The sequence below is a fragment of the Sebastes fasciatus genome, chromosome 4 (genome assembly GCF_043250625.1).
Source record: "Sebastes fasciatus isolate fSebFas1 chromosome 4, fSebFas1.pri, whole genome shotgun sequence".
NCBI lineage: Eukaryota > Metazoa > Chordata > Actinopteri > Perciformes > Sebastidae > Sebastes > Sebastes fasciatus.
The window spans coordinates 35,379,209-35,405,795 of NC_133798.1; the positions used below are offsets into that span (position 1 = coordinate 35,379,209).

Here is a 26,587-nt window from a genome sequence, read left to right on the forward strand (position 1 = left end):
AGTAGCAATACTACAGTGTAAAAATACTCTGTTACAAGTAAAAGTTGCAATACAGTGTAAAAATACTCAGTTACAAGTACAAGTAAAAGTAGCAATATACAGTGTGAAATATTCTGTTACAAGTAAAAGTTGCAATACTACAGTGTAAAAATACTGTTATAAGTAAAAGTAGCAATACTACAATGTGAAATATTTGGTTACAAATAAAAGTAGCAATACTAAGGTGTTAAAAATTCTCGGTTACAAGTAAAAGTAGCAGTACTACAATGTAAAAACACTTTGTTACAAGTAAAATTACCAATACTACAGTGTAAAATACTCTGTTACAAGTAAAAGTAACAACAATACAGTGTAAAAATACTCCGTTACAAGTAAAAGTAGCAATACCACAGTGTAAAATACTCTGTTACAAGTAAAAGGAGCATTTCTACAGTGTAAAAATACTATGTATTCCTTTATTCTTTTATCTTGTCTTGTTTTTATTCTTGTATTTATTGTTTTTATTTAAAATATTTTTATTCTCGTACTTTTATTGATCTTGCACCTCACCATATGCCATCTACTGTGTTCCCTCTGTTATTGATGACTGTATGTCATCAATAACAGTATGACATGTGTATATGTTTCGGTGGACTGTAGAAACTTAATTGCCCTTCGAAGATAAATAAAGCTATCTGCATCTGTATCTGTATCTGTAGTACATCATGCATCCTCATCTGAAGCCTGATCAGAGTGGATGTTGTGGATGTTGTGATGTGTGTTGCAGGTCATACTGTGTTTCTCCTGTGGGGGGCGGTGCTGAGCCAGTTTCTCCTCCACAAAGAATATAAAGGAGCTGATGAAAAAAAGGCGAAGTTGCCTTCAATTGTCTCAGGCAGCAGAACGTCATGGAAAGAGTTACTTTGTTGCAGCGCGCTCAGGAATAACCCCAAAGCAACAATGCAGACTGGTGCTGTGTGTTGATACTTTGTAGCAGGAGGCTGTTTGGATTCTGATGTTTTGATTCTTCGTGGTTGAATTTAAAAGGATCGACTGAAAGATGCGCAGGAACCTGTTTACAAGGAAAACGCAGCAAGTTTCAGTCTGAGGGAATGTGGAGCAGGCTCACAATGCTCGGGGATACCATCACACATCCCTCTGTTTTCCTTCTGTTTTTACCACTTTATCTCAAAGATATCTGCATCGAGGATCATGTTTTGGCGCCCTAATGAGAAACAAGTTTCGGGTTAAGTGATGCAGTCCAGTTTCTGAGGATTAAAACCACCGTCGGTGCTTTCTGGAGGAGCTCTGTGGTTGAAACCAGTCCTGTGTTTGAACCTGTTTGTGATGTAAAAGGAGGAAGAGAGTCCTTCTGTTATGAGGAAGTTAATGTGTTATAGAGCATTTATAGTCTTATTGTTAGACTTTTAAGCAGAAGAGACAGTAGGACAATAGAGCCTCAATGGGCTGAGGATGCTAGTGGTCACAGTAGGTATATCTTTAACTTTTTTCTAATAGTTTTACACAACTGTGTTTACTAAGTTGTCATATCATTAATTTTACATACTGTGCTGTTGCACACCTGATCCAACAGCTGCCATGTAATTTGAGATGAGTTTAAATATTACAGTGAGCTAGTGTCAGATGTTTTTCCAACACAGCATGCATCATCACAGTATAATCTAGGCACTATGTGCATGTAGAGTTTTTTCTTGCTTTAAGGAGCCACTGGAGTATCAAGATGTCAGTGAAAGCCAAAGCAATCTACACTTTTCAAAGTGAAAACAAAGAGGAGATCAGCATCAAGGAGAACGAGGAGCTGGTTATCTTTGACGAGAACTCAGTGGACGGCTGGTATCAGGGTGAGAACAGCCGAGGGGAGAAAGGTCTCTTCCCCGCGTCCTATGTGGAAGTTATTCGCACTCGCTCCAACTCTAACGTGACCGACTGCTCCATCAGCCCGGCGGGATCTTTAGGAAACGACTCCTCCTATTTCCCCTCGACCCCAAACACCCCTCTGCATTTGCAGCAGAGTTTCTATGACGACGACGACGATGACTGGGACGACTGGGACGACAGGTCGACTGTGGTTGACGACGGTGACACTCGGAGCCCCGGGGCCAACGGGCATGCCCATCAGAGCCCGCTGTCCAACAACCCCAACGTGCACTACCGGGCCAAACCACACATGGAGAGACAGGACAGCATCTCCAACTCCAGGAAGGGCAGCATGGTGGGCAGGAACTTGAACAGGTTTTCCAGTTTCGTGCGCTCAGGGGTGGAAGCGTTCGTGCTGGGCGACGTGCCCATGATGGCGAAGATAGCCGAGTCGTACACCATCGAGATGGGTCCCGTGGGGCCCCTGTGGAAGGAGAGCCCAATGCCGTTCTCCTGCTCCATCGAAGACCCAACAAAACAGACAAAGTTCAAGGGCATCAAGACGTACATTTCGTACCGGGTGACGCCTAGCGACACGGGGCGCCCCGTCTACAGGCGCTACAAACACTTTGACTGGCTGTACAACCGCTTGCTGCACAAGTTCACTGTGATCTCCGTGCCCCACCTGCCCGAGAAGCAGGCCACGGGGCGCTTCGAGGAAGACTTCATCGAGAAGCGCAAGAGGCGACTGATACTGTGGATGAACCACATGACCAGTCACCCGGTCCTCTCCCAGTACGAAGGCTTCGAGCACTTTCTGATGTGTGCCGACGACAAGCAGTGGAAACTCGGCAAGAGGCGGGCTGAAAAGGACGAGATGGTGGGCGCCCATTTCATGCTGACCCTCCAGATCCCCAACGAGCACCAGGACCTCCAGGATGTAGAGGAGCGCATCGACACCTTCAAGGCCTTCGCTAAGAAAATGGACGACAGCGTGTTGCAGCTCACTCACGTCGCCTCGGAGCTGGTGCGTAAGCACCTGGGTGGGTTCAGGAAGGAGTTCCAGCGGCTGGGAAATTCTTTCCAGTCCGTCAGCCAGGCGTTCATGCTGGACCCTCCCAACAGCTCAGAGGCCCTCAACAAGGCCATCTCCCATACAGGCCGCACCTACGAGAACATTGGAGAGATGTTCGCAGAGCAACCTAAGTATGACCTCTTCCATATGCTGGATAAGCTGTCGCTCTACCAAGGCCTGCTCGCCAACTTCCCCGACATCATTCATCTACAGAAAGGTAAAAGCATACATGAGTAGTAGAGATTTCGCTGATGTACCTTATGCATGCAAACTCAAATTATAAATGTAACCATACTAAAAATGTTAATGATGATTACGACCATAATCAACACAGATGTTTGGAAGCATCCTCAGCCTCCCATCTGATTTTAATTCCTGCAGCTTTATTCACATTTTAACTGAATGTCCAAAGACAGTTCCCTATTTGAAATTACAGCCATCAGGCCACATAATGGGCTCTTCATGTCACAGCTATTAGAATTTATCAAAGCAGCCAAGCAGATTATCACTGAACCTAAATACTCATTACTACTTTGTAACAAGTGCAGTAGCATCCTTCAATTAAGACAAGCAGCAGGTTCAAGTGTTGCAAAGGCTTCAATAATAATTAAGAATAATACACATAATATACATGTCTGCTAATGGGAACAAACTGAGCTCATGATCACGTTTCGCGTCTGAGTCTGTGCTATTTATTTTGTTATGGCTGACATTTAGGTCAGGTTTGCCTCCAGCATCTCCCTCATCTTGTGTCAGTATGTTTTATGTGTTGTCAGTCTGGGATGAATATGAGGTCAGAGTGTTTGCCTGCAGCATCTGAGGTCACTTGCTCTCCACCTCCTTGACCGCCACCCAACCACATACACACACACACACACACACACACACACACACACACACACACACACACACACACACACATATACACACTACAGTACCACATTCTCTCGGCTTAACAAATACTTTCATAACAATGATGGACTTTGACAACCTGTGCAAACAGGTCTTTGAAGAGATGGTAGTAGAAAGATAATTCCATTCACTTGCCATACTCCAATACATTACACCACAAGTCTAATAGTCAAGGAGTCTTAAGAGTAGATGTCACCTTTTTTAATATCAAAAGCTCTTAATATTACTGACATCTTACAAAGTGTGTCTACAATAGCCGTCATTAGAGCCTGAAAATAATCAAACTATTTACCAAACTAGTGATATCACTAAACTACCATTTGATATATGTTGTGTAGAATCGGGTGCGTGTTTTGTTGTGTCAGTTCACCTAAGACTCCTCTGCTCTGTTCAAAGTTTGATGAGACAAAAAGGCAGGAGCTTTGTTGTAGTGTAATATTACAACCAACAGCCATGATGTGACACCTGAGTGACACGGGCAGGGAGTGGCTTATGGATAAGTGATATTTTATCACCTCTGTGACGGAGGCCTTCCTCAGTGTTTTGGTTAGTTCTGTAAATGTAATTGAATATAGAGCATCACATCAGCATATAATCCCTGTTTGTTTTTTTTTATTTATTTTGGTGACATCCTTCCTCAGCAAATATTCCTGTGGTCTTTTAATTTAGCGATTCTCAGAGACTTTTTTGACATCTCCTTCTTCCAGTGGTTGTATCGTCAAGATAAACTGTTTATCGATACTAATGCTAACTACTACTATTTTACCTTTTATTATTTCCAAACATATTCTTGTCTGCAGATGCAAAAGTTTCTATGAAGTGAGGAAAAAGTTCAGTTATCCCAATTTTTTTAATATGATATTACAGGTCACTCTGGGCCCTGCAATCACAACCACTAGGGCTGCAACTAACGATTATTTTCATTGTTGATTAATCTGTTGATTATTATTATTCAAAGATATTTAGTTTACTGTCATAGAGGAGTATAGAAACCAGTAAATATTCACATTTAAGAAGCTGGAATCAGAGAATTTTGAAATGACTCAAACCGATTAATCCATTATCAAATTTGTTGGCGATTAATTTAATAGTTGACAACTAATCAATTAATCGTTGCAGCTCTAAACACCACTTTTCTTTATGAAAACCTACTTTAATAATCATACCACTTACATATCAGTGTGGCAAAATAGAGCCAGGTGATGTGTCTTTAGGGGATTACTTTTCAAGAAGTGGTTCAGCTTGTTTGCAGTTATCGGTACTCACAGCTGTGAATGTTAAAGCATAAATGCCCAGAGTGGCAAGGGATGCTCCAAGCAGCTAATGTTAGAGATTCACTGCTTATATTTGTTGAAAGCTGTTGCACCAACACTCCAATCAATGTTTAATCAGTAACCGAAATTCATAAAGCATGCTATTTCCCTGTAACTGTCACATTCCTGATTTGAATACTGTGTGACAGTTGCGTTTGTGACGGCTGATTTTCATAAAACTTCGTGGTTAAATATTAGTTCTGCTCAGGTTTATACTGCAGCTCTGCAAGACTTTTTTTTTAAAAATCTCCTGTGACCTCTTTGTTAGATTCTGGTCCAAGACAGTGAGAGCACGCTCATATCAGCATTCTGTGTCAGCTCTTAAACAAATAACCGTATCAGCTGTTGGAGCTGGTTACGGAGGAAAGAAAGGGCTGCTGCCAGGGAGGAAAACTGTGCTGCCGGTAAATGTTATAATTATCCTTCAAACAGCTGGCAATCATTATCACAGAGGTCATTTGTGATACAATTCAGCCAGCTAGTTTAGTTTAGTCACTCCACCCATGAATAAATGAGAAAAACAAATCCATCTGAGTGATATTAAAGGGTCAGTCCACCCAAATCACACAGAAATTGAATGTTATTGTTCAACCCGGGTGTTGTCAGATAGTTGCGGTTTCACATGCCAAAGTTTTGAGATATCTGGCTCTGAAATATAATTTTTAAATGTTTGGAGCTACACCGAGGAAATCACCCCCTTAATATTAAAATGACAAAAGTGGATATCCCAAAAATATCTGCTTGGCTATATACCACCAGGGGTAAGTAGAAAAATATGTCTCTGTAAATTTGGCAAACTGACCCTGTAAAACAACACTGTGTAGCCTTTTTAAAGAAGAAATAACATGTTCTTCCTCTTTCAAATGAAAAGTTCAGCTCAAAAGCAATAACACACACATGATCCAGGCTCTGTTCAGTACAGTCGAGCTTATGTTAGCGAATGTTGGAACATTACGGAGTCAGATTTCTGGCTTTATGGCTCTTCTCTCCTTGTTACCACTTTGTATGTTTTACCATTATCTTGTAATTATCACATGAAGCCACACTGTTCATCAAAACATGGCGTCACTTTAAGGGATTATTACCAAAACTAGGATGAAAAGAAAAAGGGAGAAAGTATACAGCGGTATTTCAATGCTTTTGATCATGAATGATCATGTTTGGCGTTTTTAATAACAACAAGGGATTTTTGTTTTACCATAAAAGGATGATGAAGATGAGAATTATTTTAAAGAAGATGATCGTGTGCACAGGCCAATAAAACAAATTACAGAGTGATTCGAGTATTTCTGAGGATCTTGAGGAGAATGGACATCTGACCTTAAGTTTAACAACCTTGTGGCAAATTCTGTCGACATACTTTAGCACACGTCATGCATTGCTCGACATGTTTGTTTTTGCAGCTCAGCTGTACTCTATTAGCCTTTCGGTACTTGCCAAGAGCATGGCTGTGTATTGAACCTTGATACTTGTCTGAAAGTTGCCATTCATTAATTAATTTGGTCATTATTTTGATACTGAAACTAGAAATGCCCGGTGGTCTTGTTTACTTACAGTTTAAAGGTTCTCTATGTACGATATTCAGAGCTTTAATATAGCAGCAAACAACTACGGTATGTGCTATGTAAAGATATAGAGGAGTAATGTCTACTTTAGTGGAGAATGAAGCTTCACTGTGCTTTGTTGACATAGCCGGGCTGGCCGTGCGTGTCTTTTAGTCCATTGTCGTGAGCGTGCCCCACTGGCTAGCTCACATCCGCCGCTCTGCACTGCTCTTATACGGCGGTTACAGCTGATAATGCCGTCCCGACCGACGTTGCGGAAGCGTAGCACCAACCCTCTGCAGGGTTTCTGCCTAGGCATCGGGGAATTATGTATTTTTAAGATGTTTTTTTTAAACTAAAATGTGTTATACAAGTAAATGGATGTGGATTTATAGCGCTTTTTAGTCTTCCGACCACTCAAAGCGCTCAACATTTACCCATTCATACACTGATGGCAGGGAGTCCATACGTCAAGCTCAAGGACGCTGTGACCGAAGGAGCCAGGGATCGAACCGCCAACTTTACGATTGGTGGACGACCTGCTCTATCTGTGAGCCACAGTCACCCCTAGCAGACTCCTTTAAGGACAAACTCAGTGTGTAGGTTGTGTGCTTAACGTTAGCGAGTGTCGTGTGTTTGGTTGAGAGAGAGACAGACAGATATAGAGCGTGAGGATGCATGTGTTTGTGTGTGACGGACTGACGGCGATTTTGAAATCAGCATTAACGTTATAGCTGAGTGTAGCAGTGCAGTGTTAATAAATGCTAGAGTCGTCGCCATGTTGAGAGCCGTCGAGAGGCAATAGAAACGCTTTCAATTTCGCTTTTAGCATTTTTAACCAAATTGTTCCTAATTTGAATCATAGTTTTACCTAGATTAGATTATTTCAGGTAGGCAAACATCTTATACAACTGGCTTTGCTTCAACAAAGCTTGACTTCTTTTGTTAAATGAAAAAGAAATTAAATGAAATGCTTATATTCCTCAAGGCAAGGTAATAAATGTAAAACGGTACCCAACCTTCTTAGCCAAGAGACAACAAATACTGTACTGGAGGAGATAACTGTAGCAGTGTTTTCGTGAAGGCAGGGACCTTTTCCCTCTGCTGAGTCTTCCCTGCCGGCCCAATAACTCCCCCTTGATGTGACTTGTGTTCTGCTGAACCAGATACAGCTGTGGCAACACTCCGAACACACAGAACTGAGGTCAACCTTTTCCGGTGCACTCCTCCTCCTCTTCATGTCCTCATTGCTTCTTTCCTGCCCGACTGAGTTCTATAGGAGCTGGTTTTTAACCGGGATCCTGGTGTGCATGTGAACTGCAGGAATGTTAACTGTCTTTGAGATGTGGTGTTGGGCAGGGACTGCATGTGGCCTCGATAAAACGGATCTCGGGAGGAGAAGAAGGTTTTTGGGTACGTTATAGAAAAAAATGTCAGTGTGTGCTCCATACATCTCTTTCTCACATTTTATCTGTTTTTAGCTTTTAGTCAACAGATCTTTGAGTCTCTGCTTTCGGTCAATCTACAAGTCACTCTGTTTCGTCACGTCTTCTTCTTTTCATCTTTCCCCCTGCTGTTTCCCCCTTATATCAGAATATCTGTCCGGGCAGCTGCCCTGGTTTCAATAATGGAGAAAGTAAATCTAGTCTGGTCCAAAGGCTCTGCCGCACTCTCTGAACCTCTGCCAATCCCCTAGACCTTGATCTCAATTGAATACCAGGGCTGTGTATTGGCAAGAATCTGGCGATATGATACGTATCATGATACAGGGTTAACAATTCAATATATTGCGATATATTTTCAAATCTAATTTTAGGAAAACTGTCATAGTGTAAAGACTCACCACCTTATGTATATAAAAGAGTCACTATGTGAAATGGCTACTATGGGGACTAACATCATCACACATGAATACAGTTGGGCTCATTGGATCCACAAGAGTCTCAGCTTTACAGTGATACCCAATCTATGCAATTCTAAGACTATTTATGGACCCCAGTATGCATAAATATTCAAATATACCATTTTTAGAAAAGGCGAAAATAACACATTTGTACTGCATGCAAAAAACTGCATGGTTTTTGCCCTAAACTGCATGTGATTATCATAACATAGAGACTCATATTCACCCATATTGAACCAATTTTCATTCACATACTGTATATTGAAGTCAGAGGTCAAGGATCCCCTTTGAAAATAGCCATGCCAGTTTTTCCTCGCCAAAATTTTGCATAACTTTGGAGCGTTATTTAGCCTCCTTCGACATTGGTTGCTAATGGATTACTTAGGTTTTCTAGTTCCTATATGATACCAGTAACTTCACTCTAGCTTTAAAACTGAATCCGCTACAACCTGCGAAATACAGAACAGCGGCCGGATCCACCGGCAGGGTTGTCGGATTTTTAAGAGGTTAATTAAAACCGGAGCATTGATACATTATCGCAAAATGTACTCTTGCGATACTCGTGTGTATGAATATTTTCTTACAACCCATATTGAATACAATTGAAAATCTTGGTCTCTGGGGTTAATTACATGGCATTGTTATAGAATAAAAGGCCTCTGAGGTTTTAGTGTGAGAGGCAGATGATCATAGACTCTGACATGTATCGTGCGGTCTCTTTTGCATTGTTATATACTGTCTAATCATGAACAGAGCCATACTGTTCTGGTATCAATCTGCTCTTAAATATTAAATTTGTATCCTCTGTGAGTTACACAGCCAGCAATTATAACACGTAAAGGTATTCATGAGAGTAAAGCAGATATCATGTTCTGTAGATTTTGTACCTGGCAACAACCGAGGCACTAATCGGAGACAAAACCACCTCATGAAGCTTTGAATCATCACAAAAGGGTTCACAATAGAGTGAAACCGCCCCGCCCCGCGGTGTGGGTATCAGTCTGATCTGATCTGATCACGTGTTGTGTAAGAGGAGGAAATATGAGGAGTCGGCTCCCGCATGAGATCTGGATCTGCATCACCTGTGTTCCTACTGTAGAATGACATGTTGAGGAAAGGCTGGCCCACACTAAAATATTTATCAAATCTTATCAGATTTTGAAAATGTGAGAAACTCAACACATAACGACATGTTATGTTAAATGTAACAGATTTGTTCCTGTAGTGTGTGGTGAGCAAAGATTTGGCCAAAACAGCCAAAACACACTAACAGATTCATTCATGAACAACAAGAGTCCCGAAAAAACGGAAATCTCGCAAAATCTCTCATGATTAAACGTGATTTTAGTGTATGTTGTTTTGCACTACTTTGTACTGAATATTCACACAGGATGGATGGATGAAGTCATGGAGACACGTTAAATAAACAGTTGTGTTGTTGCCACATATCAACAAGTTGTTCCTCTGTTTTTGAGGTCTATCTTACTACTACTTTATGCTTCACGTTTTCCATTAGCTCATGCATTAGCCGCGGCCGCCATGAAGGTGGTTGTTCTTCCGCTTCAGTCAGCTTTGTTCTCAGTTGGATATCGTTGTGGCTTAGCTAGAAAAGGCCACACCGGAATAATTGCAGTTTAAAATCCTGAAGTACAAGGTCATAAAGGAGCAACAAGTCATGACAAATGTGCCGTGATAATCTGCAGTGCATTTTTCAAAATAAAACGCACCAGTCTTTAGCTGTCATCCCTTTTATCTCGACTCATTTATTTTGTAATTTAGCGTGCTCTTAAGCATAGAAAGTGTGGTCTATCGCTGATAGTGGGATAAAACCTTCTGTGATCCACACCAGAGCCGAGCATTATTCAGTCTGAGAATGAGCTCGCTCCCCTGGCCAGTCTTTTAATCTGGACAAGAGGTTAGTTGTCCTCCATATGGCACCACATTACAACACCACATGCCGGCTCCATCAGTTTGAACTTCTGAGGAAATGTGCACACATGAACGTCGTTGTGTGTTTTATCTGAACAGTTCTATGGAATATTGTTAATTTTTTCAAAGTGCTGACCAGGAGCTCATGCTGTGTTTATATTGTCTAACAAACATGTTGCAGATTAACATTCCCCAAGAAAATACAGCACTGTCAGCAGGTAGACAAACCTCCATCTGTGAAACCGGGCTAGGGTTTCAGGAGCGTGCAGTGGTCCAGTCATGGCACCTTTTGAACATTAATTGTATGTTATTTTGTTGGCCACAGTCCCCATGGCTATCTGTGGTGACCATGAAGAGCAAATGTTTTCTCTCTCCTGTTTGCTTACTCATAAATCTTGACAAAGGCTAGGCCCTCGTCTTCGCACACACACCATCGATCCACATGCTTCTGCATTCCTGTCTGCGTTGGCCCAGTGCACTGCTGTTTCACACTGAAGGAGATTACAGATGTCTCCAAGAACTCGGTCTTTACCGCCAACGCCTCCCTCCTCCTCCTCTCCGACAACCACAGATTTTGTGGTAAAGTGTCATTAGACTGAATAAGGCATGAGGTAAGAGAGGAGTTAGTTTATATTGAAAAGACTAGTGCCATAGCTATTCCACATTTTTTTTTTTCTATCCCGCTAATGAGAATAACTGGAATCGGACGAAACAGTTATACCTTTCAGTTTACAATGCAGTCTAATACAACGCCGCCACTAACCATGGGACATCAGTTACAACAGAGTTAAACACCTCTTAAATACTGTGTCAACAAAGGAGTATCAAGGACAGCTTGCTATCGTAGCTGACTTCTCAAGTTTAAACTAGGCATGGTAGTCTGTAGCTGTTAAGGCCACATTCAGACAAACAATAGCCCCGGGTTAAAGAAATGCAGCCTCCTCATTCATTTCAATGGGACCTCTGCGTTGGCAGTGGAGTTGTACCAAGTTGAACCTTGCTCAAATTATGCCTTACAACAATGTAACGCCATTCAGCTCACAATTAGCCAGAAAAGTGCATGTTAGTGTCCTTCAGCTCATTGTTTTGACCCGCAACTTTACTGTTTTGTTCTCACTGCTCTCATTATTCCTGTTTCCAGGTCAATCTGGCAGTTTTTTCAGTAAAAAAAACTGTGATAAACCATTGACTGTATATAAGAAGTGGACATAGTCACTGTGACGTCACCCGTTGGTTTGTGGGCTGCCTTTTTGAAGCCTTGAGTTCAGCATTTTGGCCATCACCATCTTGGTTTTCTGCAATCAGAAGAGACACAAGAGGGTGGAGTTAAGTACAACAACACTGAATAAGACATTTTTAGGCGACCAAAAAGTTATTATCATTCATGAACAGAAAACTCACTGTGAAAGTGTCAAAGTCTTAAGACAAAAACATGGACAGCTCCTAGTCTGGATAACGCCGTGGTAGCGATCTGTCAATCTCAAGGTAGCCACGCCCTAAAGCATCCCCTGCTTTATGGTCTGTTTGACTCTAAAATGGGACCATAATTGACTAAATGAACATCATGCTGTATTGAAGAAGACTTGAAACTAGCGATTGAGACCATAAACTCATGTTTACAATGTTTACTGAGGTAATAAATCAAGTGAGAAGTAGGCTCATTTTCTCATAGAATTCTATACAATCAGACTTCTTTTTGCAACCAGAGGAGTCGCCCCCTGCTGGCTGTTAGAAAGAATGCAGGTTTAAGGCACTTCAGCATTGGCTTCACTTTTCAGACCTGGAAGTAGTCCGCTGGGATAAACCCTCTGTATTGCTACCTACCCAGCACCAAACGGTGAACAGACAAAGTTAGCAACTAGCTGGTGAAAGTTGTGGAGCATTTAGCAGCTAAAGAGACAGATCATTTTCTCAAGAAGTTGGTGGAGACCATAATAGAGATAAAACATGACTCTAAATGCATGCTAATGTTGCCCTGTGTCTGCTACATGTTGCTAAAAAATTAATTAACGCTGCTTAAACACAGTGCTATTTTCACAAGTCTGACCTAACTGCTTAGTGGTTAGCACTAGAGCCTCACGCTATGTTCACAATACGAGCGACAAAACGGCCAAGCAAGGCCAGCTACAATGTCGCCGTTGAAGTGTTGCTCAAATGCTCGTTGACATATTTATATTGTTAAATAGCACTAGTAACTGGCTAACGGCATTTGTTTAGATGGAAAAGAGCAGGGTGAAACAAAAACATATGATTGATTGACGCTTTACCGCGTCGTTGGAGCGTTAGAGCAGCTCAAGTTTATTTGTAGCACATCACGCCCGTCTCGCGTTGACAAGTGTTGGCCGTTATTTGGTAGCTTCCTTTTGAAAATGACTTGTAGTCTGTTGCTGTGTCGCTCGTAGTGTGAACACAGCATCACAGCTGGAGGCTTCCTGTGTGGAGTTTGCATGATCTCTGTTTGTCTGCGTGGGTTTCCTCAGGCCTAAAGAAATGCAGGTTGGGTTAATTGGCCTGTAGATGTGAATGTGTTTGTCTGTCTATATGTTTTAGCCTTGTGATAGACTGGCAACCTGTCCAGGGCGTACCCATCCTCTCCCTCAATGCCTGCTGGGACAACCCTTCACTCCCTGTTGACCCTGAACAAGAAAAGTGGTTTTGGAGGTCGACTCTCCAAGTGCTTGCGTTGTTATGAATAAATAGAAAATAGACGTCATCTAAAGCATCTGTATTTGTTCATGTTTTGATCAATTCATTCGTTTGGCATTATGCTCACCAGTTAGCTCACAGATTAATTGTTTTTCTGGCTCTGTCCATTGAGCTCCAGTGCAGCTAAAGTAAAAATCTGCATCTTCTTTGACTCCGTCTTGTTACATTGAAAGGGAGTATTTATACTGTCAGTGTCCTAATCTGTTCCCTCCCCTGACAGGAATGAAGCTTTAACTGTCAGACAGATGCTGGGTGTCTGCCAACGTAGCTGTTGTCATGGTATCGCTGACACGATGCTTGCGGTTGGCATGGAGACGCTATCCCTCAGAGGAGAGCATTGTTGGCTGTTCTCTCTGGTCTTTTCTTGTGTCATGAAAAAGACCATCATAAAAGTTAAGACAATGGAAAACCCCTTGTCATTTTGACCTACTATTTCATTTGGTAGGATTAGCCAAATATCTGTCATCATAGGAACATCTTACATTTTTTAATTTTTTTATTGTGCTGCCTCTCTCAAGTTATTGCAACACTTAAACGTTACAGGGCAAACACAGAGAGGAAATAGTACATCTGCTCCATTACAAAAGAGCTGAAACTGGTTTAAATTAAGTGAATGTCACAATCAGAAACAGAACAGAAAGCCCTTAGACCCGGAGGGATTTCACGACATCACAACTCTTGTCTCACAAAGATTAAATAAATAATAATACAGTACGTTATACAAAGTAATTATGATGTCATGGTTAATGTTGATCATTTCTTTTACTTGACGTGCGATGACATGCGAAACAGATTTTCTTTAATGCCTGACCTTCGTGAGGCTGGCTGTGGTTGAAAAGCCTACAGAACTCAACATAAAGCTCATTTTGTTGTGGAAATCCCAAATATTTTTATTCATATCCAGTCCAGCTTTTGATTGAACTGTGACAACACTCTTTTTTCATACAAGTGTAAGACCAGAGCTGAAAAGGGTGGAAATTAATCCCTTTGCAGAGGGACATTGTGAAATACACAGAGCTATTAGTGGTGAATGATTATACTTCCTTTCAAGATCAGTGCTCAGTATATCCCACTTAATAAACATACATCTTGATGTCTGACAGGAGTGTGGATTTATAACACCATCTGTGTGAAAGTGAAATATTTAGTAGTTTTAGATCTGATTCTCTGTGCATATTAAAAAAAAGAACATCTGCTGAACATCTCTTTGCATGGATTCAATTAAGAGCTTCAAGAGCTGTTGGAAGCTTCATGTCTTATTTCTGGCAGGCTGTTCTCATACACTGTTATGCTATACTTTCACGGTATACATGTATACAGTATATATACAGTATATATATATATATATTTATCCCAAGAAATCGATTTCTGTGTAATTCACGTAATTGTGAACCAGGAAGTATAAAGAGTGACAAAGGGAGGTCAGGGTGGATGGGTGGATCTACAAAAACTAAACTTTCGTCCAGGAGACCAGCGTTCGTGTCCTGTGTAAAACCAGAAGTTAATGACTTATTTGTCACGTAACTTCCGTACTTGAGTAACGCCACTTCCGGAGTTATTTTAAGCCAAACCACAATCTTTTCCTAAACCCTAACTATGTAATTATGTTTCCTAATCCTAACCAAGTCAGTCTAAGTCACTGTATTGCCTAAACCTAAGGAAGTTGCTTCCTGTGAAGAGTATATTTTGAAAAGACTGTATGCATGCAAAAAGCGGATATTGACATGTGTTGCTGGACATTCATAGGGAAACAAACGAACAAGGAGGAATAACTCTTACGTAAGATGTCATACAAAATGTTGCAGAATACGTTGTTCTGTGCAACGTATCCTCATACAACGGTTCGTATATCTTATGAAAAAGTCATTCCTCATTTTTCATACGTTTTCCTACAAATGTCCAGCAACCCGTGATGCACGTGTCAATTTCCGCTCATTACATGCATACAGTCTTTTCAAAATAAACTTCAATCTTCACAGGAAACAACTTCTTTAGGATTAGGCAACAAACCTACTTAGTTAAGTTTAGGATAATATCCTGGTTTTTGATTAAAATAACTGCTGAAGTAGCATTACATAAATACGGAAGTTACCTGACAAATAAATCAACATTGTGGTTTCACACGGGGTACAAACACCGGTCTCCTGTGTGAAGGTCCGGTCTTTTTAGACCCACCCGTCCACCCCGACCTCCTCCCTACGCGATGTTTCTCGCTCTTTATACTTCCTGGATCACGTCAAAGAGGGTGGAAAGAGGAGATGTCATGAGTCATCAACGCGTCATATCTTAGGGGTACAATACATGCGCAGTAAAATCTGGTCTGCACTCGCTGAAATTGAGCCAATCGCAACGCACGATCGCAGCTCCAGTTACGCTGCGCATGTGTTATACTCCATACCCCAAGACCCGTGTCCCAGCCTCTTTCTATAGGCCTCATTTCACGTGACGTGGATTACATGCAAATTGATTTTGTGGGATACATACAAATTGCAGTGCATTACTTCTCGTAGGTATACAGTAGCTATGAACGGTGTATGAGACCAGCCGGTTCTGTGAAGGTAATAGTTGCAGTCATGGTTAAAAAAGTAGAAGATGTGCACAAAGTGATTTTGTGCATGCAGAGGATCACAGATTACACATTTCTGCTCACTAATTCCCCGTGCAGGCTAAAGAGGGTGGTTCTGTTTTGAACATTCCTCATCCCTGAAGTAATAAAAGAGAAATCAAAAGAATTGGAAACTTTTGCTTCAGTGTCCCATCGCCATATTAGCCCCAAAGACAAATGGACAAAGGATATTTGAGATGGCTAAAATCGGTTGTGAGCATATTCCAGCTGAGGACATAAACTCCAGCTCTGCTTTTATCCATGTATCTGATTAGCTGGTGTAAACACTATTACTGTTAGCTTACTCAGCAGTGGGGTTTTTCTTGTTTGTGTATCCTCCAGGCTTTTAAAGCCCACATTAAACGCTGGCAGATATAGTGCTTTTGACCCTGTCATGCATTCTTGAAGCAGTGTCTCAGTTTTTCTTCGTCTCTTCTCTTCTCTCTTAAAGCCTCCCTTTCCTCTCTATTTTCAGATGTTCAGCTCTGTGTCCTGTCTTTTTCCTTTCTCTCCTTTGCTCTCCTCTCCTGTCCATCGAGATCAAATGTCAGTTTAATTTACTTTAATCTCTAGACTAAAGGACCAGTCACACCAGCATTTCAAATTGCAAAATCAATTAATTTTAATGGAATCACCACAATTTGTCATTTCACCTGCGGGTATGTAAATATGCAAATTTTTTGTGCTAAAGTTCAACTTGAGGAATTTTGAATTTGTGCCGTCTTGACAGTGTTGACCTTTGAGGGAAGGCAGAGCCACAGGGAGGAAGCTCATTAGCTGTGTTGCTCCATCCTGCAATTTATTTAACCTTCTCTACAAATGAGGAATGATTACAGCCAGTGAGCTCTCGAGCTAAGCTTTTTTTCCCCTCTTCAATAACTTATTGTTGAATGGAATTTTGTACAATCCTGAATAGGAAATGGCTGCACAATAGGCTACGGAGAAAAGAGATAGAGTAGGTAGGTAGGTTAAGGTCTTTGACCTCGGATGGTTAAGCTGAGGATAGGTCATCAGGCAGCGAGTCTCACAAGAGTTTATGTAAGTTTTTGCCAGTTTGTGGGTAACCTTCTAGACACAATCAGAGATAGAAGGCCAGGGAGCTATAGCGACAGACTAGCATGTTTTTGACTTGCTAGGGTGTTAGCTGTTAGCTCACCAGCTAACCCTTCAAGTTCTCTATTGCTGCCTTCAAATGCAACTTGTGAGCCCGTGGTTACAACTTGTGAAGTCGTGTACGAGTGTGTTCCAGTGGTTAAACCTGCAGTAGGCTGAATGTTTTTTGGCATCATTGGGCAAAAACTCAATAATAACCTTTCAGCATATTGTAATTCAAGTGTTCTGAGAGATAACTAGACTTCTGCACCTCCTCATGGCTCTGTTTTCAGGCTTTAAAAATCTAGCCCGTGACGGGTGACCAATCACAGGTCATTTCAGAGAGAGAGAGCGTTCCTATTGGCTGTTCATTCAACAGAAGTATCTGTCAATCACTCGTGAACTTCAACCAAACGGTCAAACTAGGCAGCGCTGATCAAATATGAATCAATATTCTGTTACTGTAATGCCGATTTCTCTCCTCAGATGTTTTCAGAAACATCTTGTAGTGTACTGTTTAGCTGTGAAAGGAGAAAAGTGTGCTCCGGCTGATGGGCGGTGCTTCGTTTTTCCTAAACTGATCTTAACATGGCGGCCGGGTCACAAACTTTCACAAACAGCTGGACGGCAAGGCTCCAGCTCGGCTCTGATTGGTTGTTTTCCTCCGGTTTGTGAAATCTTGCAGATGCCGTTAGGAGCACTGGAGGACACAGAGGAACATGATTTACCTGTCTCATGCACTACTGACAGGATAAAGTGAACATTTTATAAAAATCACTTTTTTAAAAAATCATATTTGCTCCATTTCTACCCAGTGCTGCTTAAGTTGTGAGAACACCGCTGCTAGGCAACGGCAACCAGGATAATATCGTAAACTAATACTAATGTTACTGTCGGCGTCTAGAAGCCACCAAGAATAACAATTTAGCAAGCTAGCGAGCGGGTAACGTAGCCTAATGCAGTTAATGCAAAGACATAATGACAGAAGAAAAAGATGAGGCCGTTGGGAATATCAACATTTTCCTCAGACCTACTATAAAATGACCAAGACAAACTCGATACGATGCTTTCAGAAAACTTCAGAGGTCATGAATACCACAAGAAGGGGGCGTACATATGGACAAGGTAAACACGACCCAGCCTCTATAACACCTATTTCACATTGATTCAAAGGTACATATATTTTTTTTGCCACTCGCTGGTGTGACTTCAGCTGAGAGAACATTTTGTAGCATCAATATGTTTCAGTAAGAACACTGTTTTTGTTGTTGTTGCCATTTTCATTTACTTTTTTTGAGAGATCACCAGAGAACAAACGTCTCATCAGTTCACTGTGGTGCTTGACTCAGACGTCAGCAGCGTCGCCACACACTCTCACACTGACAGCCCTTTACTAATGGTTACTGTTTTGTGGTGACAAGCCTCATTTGTCCTCAGTTGAAAAATGTTTCTGTTTACTGGTCTGTCCAGTGTGAATAACATCCACTAATCTTTCTCAGTCACGTTAGCTCTTCCTGTGTTTGAAGTCTTTGGACCAAAATCACAGATTAGTTTATTTTACAGTACACTGATGACTCATTCTGATTACACTAATTCAAACACTACACCATGTTTTCTTGTCAGTATGTGGACTTACAGTATTGTACCTTGGCTGTATTCTAGTGTTATAATAGGCTATACATGGCTGTTTCAGTCACTTTGTTCACCAAACCATAGCACATTATCTTGGATGTGAAAGCGTCGTGCCATTACCCGCCAAATATTTGTTCCTTTTATTTTGCAAGAGAGAAATTTAGCCTAGTTCCAAACCTTAAAAGGAAAATATGGGGGTGTTTTGTGATTTGTGGTTTGCATTGGCGCAGTGAAGTCAGTGGCCATGCTTTCACATATTAGACCAGTACTCTTCACACACACAAACTCACACACCTCTAGAGGATTGTGAAGCAATAAGCAGTGTTTTTCATAGTTGTGGATTGTATTAACCTCTAACTTTTAAAGGATTAGGTCTTGATTTGTACTGATGGGTTTGTTTCAGTTCATGCCAAATAACAGTTCACTAATGTCTTCGTTTTGGAATAAAAACATTTTTGCAAAAAGGTTATAAGGGTGAATTACTCTGTAGGAAAGCTAAACTGTTCACAGCACAAACATGCAGTGTGTTCCAATCCGCGTACTTCTGTACTTACACTTACTACTTTGAGTACATAAGTGCGTTCACACTGGGAAGTACGGCAAAATGCAGTGCACTCAAAGTACCCGGATGTTGTACTCAAAACGGTCAGATTGTTGAGAGTGGAACGCTGGACACTTTCCACACTCAACTGTCGCCATCTTGGCTACGTAGCGGAAATGGCAGGGCCACGACCACTATTCAAACATACGTAGATAACAGAATAAAACAATACAATAATTAAACATACCGGTGCATTTTCAGCCAACAGGAGGACACATCGTAGGCGTAGGCGACAACGTTGGAAACGTAATTTCCACTCTGCTTTCATTTTTTTTCAGAATATATTTTGGCGGGTAGCGAGCCAAAGTCAAATGTTGCGATCGTCATTTCCGGTCAGTGCGCCGCAGAGTATTCGATTTCAGACGACCCTACCCCGCTGAAATTTACGCACTACTCAAGTGAGTACAGAGTGCACAAAGTGCACTACATTGAAGTGTACTTCTGGAAGTACGTGGATTGGAACACACTCATGGACTATAATACAGCAAGAGCCAAGATGGACTTTTAATGTGAAATTACATTTTTGTTCAGCTTGCTAGCTAATCTGACGAATCGCGTCATGCTACATATATGGCTTCCTAAAGACACCTATGACAGTAAAATGGTTGGTCAAAAAGTTGATGCCAGCACACCACCTATCAGCCGCTGATTACAGGGATCAGCTGATTTATACAAACTAGCCTCAACTCAAGAGGCTCCACTCCAACGACGCCTCCGCTTTAGCATTAAACAGGAAGAATGATTTAATTAACTGTGACTGGAAACCACGGGTCCCAGATGAGAATGAGTTAAAATTAGACACACTTGTTCTTAAAACTGCTGCGTGCTGATGTTTGGATCTTAAAGGAATCTGCAGTCTCTTAAAAAGAGCTCAGCTTTAGGGAATTGGGAAATTTCATCAACACTAATAGCCCATATAAATACAAGCTCACAAGCAACGCACACGCCGTAAAACAAATACAAATATCCTAAAGAGGGACTTCCGCTCTCAACTTCATGTTTATGTCAAACGGAGATAAGATGGATGAAGACGTAGTGAAGAAGTGCTGCACTTCCTGAGCTCATCCCGCGGTGACCTCGGGCTGTGGGAACGGGGAATTTAGCGGATGACTGAGTTAAGTTCCCCAGAGGGTTGTGGCCATAATGAATCTTGATTATCCCCATTCTTTTTCTCTCTGTCTCTCACACACACATACTGTATGTAAACTAGTAGATACTGTATGTATCTGCAGGTTTTGAAAAGTCTTAAAAAGTAGTCTTTAGAAGGTGCAAAAAAAGTCTTTAATTTAAGTCTTAAATACTTTCTCTTGCCAGGCGGCAGCAATGTTAGCTGTAAAATGTCATTCTACCCAATCAAAGGCTGGGTAAGGTGATTATACACTCATGAAAACATAGTTATCAATATTATATTCCATTTCGGCTAATACTGCCACTTTTGCGTGTTCAGGTTGCATTGATTCACTTAATTATATTATTAGGAACTACTTTTATGTACTGCTGGGAAGTACTGAAAAAATTTGATTTAAGTATAGTGCATCGCTGTGAAGGGGTTTATTTCACAACAATGACCCGCTAGCTGTACATTATCCTGCTTATTACATGGTTACTTACTTAAGAAATCAATAATTTGACACAAAAATGATCCGCCAGAGTCCAACATCAGAACTGTGTCCATAGCAACGGTCTGTTGTACATAGCAACGGTCTGCTATAAAGAAATAACGGACCATAGAACGTTGTGATTGACCAATCAGAATTGAGTATTCAACAAAGCCGTGTAATAATGATAAATAATTATAGGCTATATTGTCCCAACCGGTTTTCCATCCTACTTTTGGCAGGTATGATCATGAAACTGTTATTTAACATGCATTCTATGTGGTTTTAAAAAGGTCTTAAATTGAACTTGGTGAACTCGACAGAAACCCTTCTAGAAAGCCTTATTTGTGTTTTTAGCTCCCCTGCACACTGTTATCCTTTCCTTTCCTCTTCTCTCACTCCTTCTTAATCCCCCACAGAGTGCTAATATCTACCCAGCACAGACCCATGACGCTGTCACATGTGAAATAGTCCAATTCGCTCTCTTTGGCCACAGCCATAAAACATGCGGTGGCCAGTCTGGTTGGGCAAGATAAACAAATCTGGTGACTTTCCAGACCACTGGCCATGTATCACAGAGCATTTGTTAGCTCAGTGAAAAGAGGCAGAAAGCCTGTAGTGGGATTGAGGGATTGTTTTTTAGAATAGGAGGAAACTTACACAGCTTTGCTTTTTATTCGGTCACAGTTTTTCTTTATTTTGGGGCTTTAATAGCATAGCTTTGCATTAAAGTTAGAGAGCAGATTTAGCTGCAAAGAAAAGCACACAAAGCTCTCTTTGTGACGAGATTTTGCAAAAACATGTTGAAAGAATAATCAGGTTTAGACTAGAAGAAAACATAAAAAACCTTTCTTTTTATTTGGCCACAGTTCTTTTTGTACCTTGTATTTTGGGGCTTTAATAGCATAGTTTTGCATCATTTGAGAGAGCAGATTTCGCTGTGAGGGAGAGCACATCAAGCTCTCTTTGTGACGAGATTTTGCATGAGCTCATCCAAACATGGAGAAAGAGGAATTGGGTTTTAGAATAGAAGAAAACCTAAACAACCTTTCTTTTTATTCGGCCACAGTTCTTCTTTTTGTACCTTGTATTTTGGGGCTTTAATAGCATAGCTTTGCATCATTTGAGAGAGCAGATTTCGCTGTGAGGGAGAGCACATCAAGCTCTGTGACGAGATTTTGCAAAAACACGTTGAAAGAATAATCAGGTTTTTTAATAGAAGAATTATTCGGCCACAGTTCTTCTCTTTCTAGCTTGTATTTTATAGCTTAACAGTATAGTCTTGCATCATTTTAGAGAGCAGATTTAGCTGCGAGGAAGAGCACATCAAGCTTTCTTTGTGATGAGATTTTGCATGAGCTCATCCAAAAATAGAGAAAGAGGAATTGGGTTTTAGAAAAGAAGAAAACCTAAACAACCTTGCTTTTTATTCGGCCACAGTTCTTCTTTTTGTACCTTGTATTTTGGGGCTTTAATAGCATAGTTTTGCATCAAGTTAGAGTGCAGATTTAGCTGTGAGGATGAGCACATCAAGCTCTCTTTGTGATGAGCTTTTGCAAAAGCATGTTGGAAGAAGAATTGGGTTTTAGACTAGAAGAAAACCGAAACAACCTTGCTTTTTATTCGGCCACAGTTCTTCTTTTTGTACCTTGTATTTTGGGACTTTAATAGCATAGTTTTGCATCATTTTAGAGAGCAGATTTCGCTGCGAGGAAGAACACATCAAGCTTTCTTTGTGATGAAGATTTTGCATTAGCGGATCCAAAAATGTTGTTTCAACCTCCCCCATTATTCCCCGCTGCGCACACATACACGCGCCTTTCCTTTATGTCCCACAGACATGCTATCTGGTGATGCACATTCTCCTCTCATGTGGAAAACAGAATACATGAATGTAGGTCACAGCCACAGACTGTAGTCCACACGCCTCCTTGCTGGAACAGACTGTGAAGTGCTGTTCATGCTTTCCCCCCGACTTCTGCCAGGAATTCCATACAGAATCCAGGGCGGCATGAACTCGCAGATACAGTTAATGGATAAAACCTGTAGGTACGCTGCGGCGGACACATTAAAGAAACTAGCTTGTGCAAACTTGTCCTGCCAGCTAATTTATATACATGACTGAAATCAGCCTTCTTCCTGGTGTCAAGTTCAGCTTGCATGAGCCTGAGACGGACTCACTAATCTGATGGGAAATGCAGCGTGGCGACATGCCATCAGGCTGCCATGTAGTTCACTCGGAAACTGACGTCATGTTCAGTCTGGGCGAATGCGGTTACAACTTGTCCGCATCTTACTGAAACTAGACGTTTGGTATGCAATGAAACAAACAGTAATTGTGTGGCGTGTTCCCTTCTCTTCCTATAAAGTGTGCAGCGTTACAGTAGTTAATTTCGGGGGGGAAAAGTTACAATGTTGGTCTTCACTGCCATGGATGAGATATTGGTATAACATTACTGTAGCAGTGTAGCACAACGCACAGTAAGACAGACCCACCCAAAGCCCAAAGAGCTATAAAATCTGAGACTGTTTTTAACTTTTATTACAACGTTTTGTTACAGGGTTTTTATTTGTATGCTTTCATCAGAAGCAGATTTTACAGCTTTTCAGTGACTCTCTACATCACTCTTATTATCAGTAACGTCTTAATGGGACAACGTTTTACATTGTCTGAAAATAGTGACTTTTTAGTTGGTCAGTCCAACCAGATACAAAGCATAATGTCTCACTAAAATATAATGGTATCTAGCCATTCAGATAGTTTTGGTTGAATTTACCTCAGCCTTTTATCTGCCTCTTTAAAATTTATGGGACATTTTTCTGTATAGGTATAGTATAGTATAAGAAAATGACATTTGAAGAATTCAACAGCAATCAGGAGCAAGAATCAGTGTCCCTGTTGACTTGCAGTTTTCTTAGCAACTATATTTTGGTATAAAGTAGTCCCTGTATGTGGATTCAACCCCAGTCTCACTCCCAACTCGTCAACTACCGCCGCTTGGGAAGTGCCCCTCGGCATCGGATACAGACACACGGAGGCACACTTTATTGACGCACCAGGCTTTCAACTGACGCCAATGTAAACCCACCTGCGGCAATAACCAGTGGTCACAGCAAGTGATGCAGTATTAACAGCGTGAGAGTCCGCTAAGAGCAGGGGGTGGGAATGGTGGTGGATGTGTCAAACAAAACACAAGACTTTCAACCAGGAGACGCTGTTCGTGTCCCGTGTGAAACTAAAAGTAACGTTGACTTATTTTGTCACGTCAGTCAAGTGACTCGTCGGTATCGTCAGTGAGTGAAGTTAACGTGAACCACGACTGTATCCTAACCCTACCTAAGTGGTTGTGTTGTCTAAACCTAACTTTCTGTGAAAACGAAAGTTAATTATGAAAGGACAGTATGCATGTAATGAGCATATATTGACACGCCGTCCCTGACACACCCAGAACTAATGCTAGAGGTGTACCTAGTGCATCTGTCTCCGATGCCGAGGGGCACTGACTAAGCAGAAGTACTTGATGAGTTGGTAGTGAGAATGTGCTGGCGGATTATCCAGAGCAACCAGTACATAATGTTTCTGTAAAGACACCTTGCTGTTAAGTGTTTTAAATGTAGTTTCTCTTTGCTGTGAGCAGAACTAATGAAATGTACCTTCATTGTGCTGGGTTGAAGGCAGAAATCTTAAGAAAAAAACCCCTCAGAAATAAAACCAAAACTACCTAAACGGCTAGATACCACTATGTCTAAGTGATAAAATATGCTATTGTTGTATTTGGGTGGAGGCAGAAACCTCAGAGATGGGTATCTCAAAGATTGGGTAGTAAAACTGAAACTATCTGCATCACCACTTGAGTTTAAAGAGGAGTTTTTTGTTTATTGTCATTCGGAAGGCCTTTAACCAGCCTAATGTGCAACAGTTTACCGATAATGACACAGGCATTTTGTGTTTTGAACAATCCTGTCTCCTTATGTTCCCACACAACTAAACTGCATTCTCAATTACGTCTCGAGGAAAACATATTTTCTCTAGGATTATGGTTACAGTTTTAAACTGTTTTAAACTGTTTTAACATTGTAAATTGAAACAAAACAAAACAAAAAAAACGCCATGGTTTAGAATATGAGAGTTTTTAAAATAATATAACTTTCTTATCTTAACCCAGGTGCCTTTGCCAAGGTGAAGGAGAGCCAGCGGATGAGCGACGAAGGGAAGATGGACCAGGACGAGGCCGACGGCATTAGGAAACGCTGCCGGACGGTTGGGTTCGCCCTCCAGGCGGAGATGAGCCACTTCCATCAGCAGCGAGAGGTGGACTTCAAAGACATGATGCAGGCCTACCTCACGGAGCAGATAGCCTTTTACCAGCGGGTTGTCCAGCAACTGGAGCGCACCCTGCGCATGTACGACACTCTCTAAAGACTCCGAGCTGCTGCCCAGTTCAAGATGCCAAAAAAACACAGAAGAAGAAGGACAGAAAAGTCTTGACTCTTTTATCAAGGCGTTTTGAGTTGGTCATGTTTCAGTTTGAAAAGACTCAGATAAATTAAGCAATAGTTACTGGAAAGACGTACGAAGCCAGTCAAGTCTTTCACTTTGATGGATTCAAAGTCACATTTTTTTTTTTGACCTAATGTAACTTTTTGTTTCTGAAATACACATCACATAGGCAACGTCACATGTTTATTTTACATAATTTAAGGTGTTTGTAACATTAAAATAAGAATATAGGTTTCAGATTCATAGTTGATTGTTCGATAGTGAAACGGGTTCTGTTTTGAAATTGTCCCCTTCTTTCCAACATCATGCACTTTGGCTTCTCCTGGGACTGAATCAAGTTGCTTCAAATGTGTTCATTTCTCAAAAAACTCCCAATATTCTGGTTTATTTACCAACATCTGATAAACATTCCAGGTGCTTTTTAATGCAGCATTTTATGATGTTATTGAAGTTTTCTCATCAGACTATGAAAAGATGGTAAATCGGGCCAAACAAGTGTATACTATAGTGGAATTTCACCATCATCTCTGCAGCTTTCATATCAGTTTCTCTGCTATCTCTTAGTACAAGTCTTAATTTTGTCTTAACTTTGCACCGTGTGGAAGACTTACTGATATCATGTCGTTCAGCTTTGTTTTCTTACCATCTTCATGCAGTAAGTGCCTTTTAATTAATGATCTGAGGCATTCTGATGGAATATTTGTAAAAGGACCGTTTGTCTGTAGTATGTCTTGTGTCTTATGGGGGGGAATTATGTTTAATGAGTTGCATTTAGAAACAAGTTTGCACATGTTTTTTATACACTAGTGGGTCATAGTGTTGGGTGTGTGTGTGTTTATGTGTGTGTTTATGTGTGGATGAGCGAGTGAAATGAGTCAACTACTGTGCTGATCAGTTCCCCTTTTCCACGGTGGAAAATTAAATATTATATCTTATTATTTCATGTAGCAGCAGGTTAATCTAGCCAGCTAGTATGACACTTAGTCAGATAGTTGAAGTGGATTAACTGGTTGTGTGAGGCAGAACATCAACATGGCATTTCAATGTTTGTATTAAATCATTTACTAGTTGACACGAGACCAAATTCTTCCTGTTACTAGAATGTTGTGTTTAATGTTGTCAAAAAAACAGTACGATTTAATGTTCACAACATCTAATGCCCAAATAAAACCACATTATATAATTCAGATTATCTACACTGTACCCATAATAACTCTGTTACAGCATTTTTACAATTGTTTTGACATTTTGGGCCTATTCACTTTCTTGCCATGAGTTTGATGAGAAGATCGATACCACTCTCCAAAGGCAGCGCATAC

At 41.0% G+C, this 26,587-nt stretch overlaps 1 protein-coding gene across 1 annotated transcript; it reads left to right on the forward strand.

Moving 5' to 3' along the window:
- Nucleotides 1-851: 851 nt before the first annotated feature.
- On the forward strand, nt 852-26,385 carry snx33 (sorting nexin 33). The gene is made up of 2 exons (XM_074633920.1): nt 852-3,149; nt 24,934-26,385. Exons 1-2 carry the CDS (start codon nt 1,721-1,723, stop codon nt 25,185-25,187), a joined length of 1,683 nt encoding a protein of 560 aa, XP_074490021.1. The 5' UTR covers nt 852-1,720; the 3' UTR covers nt 25,188-26,385.
- The last annotated feature ends 202 nt before the right edge of the window (nt 26,386-26,587 follow it).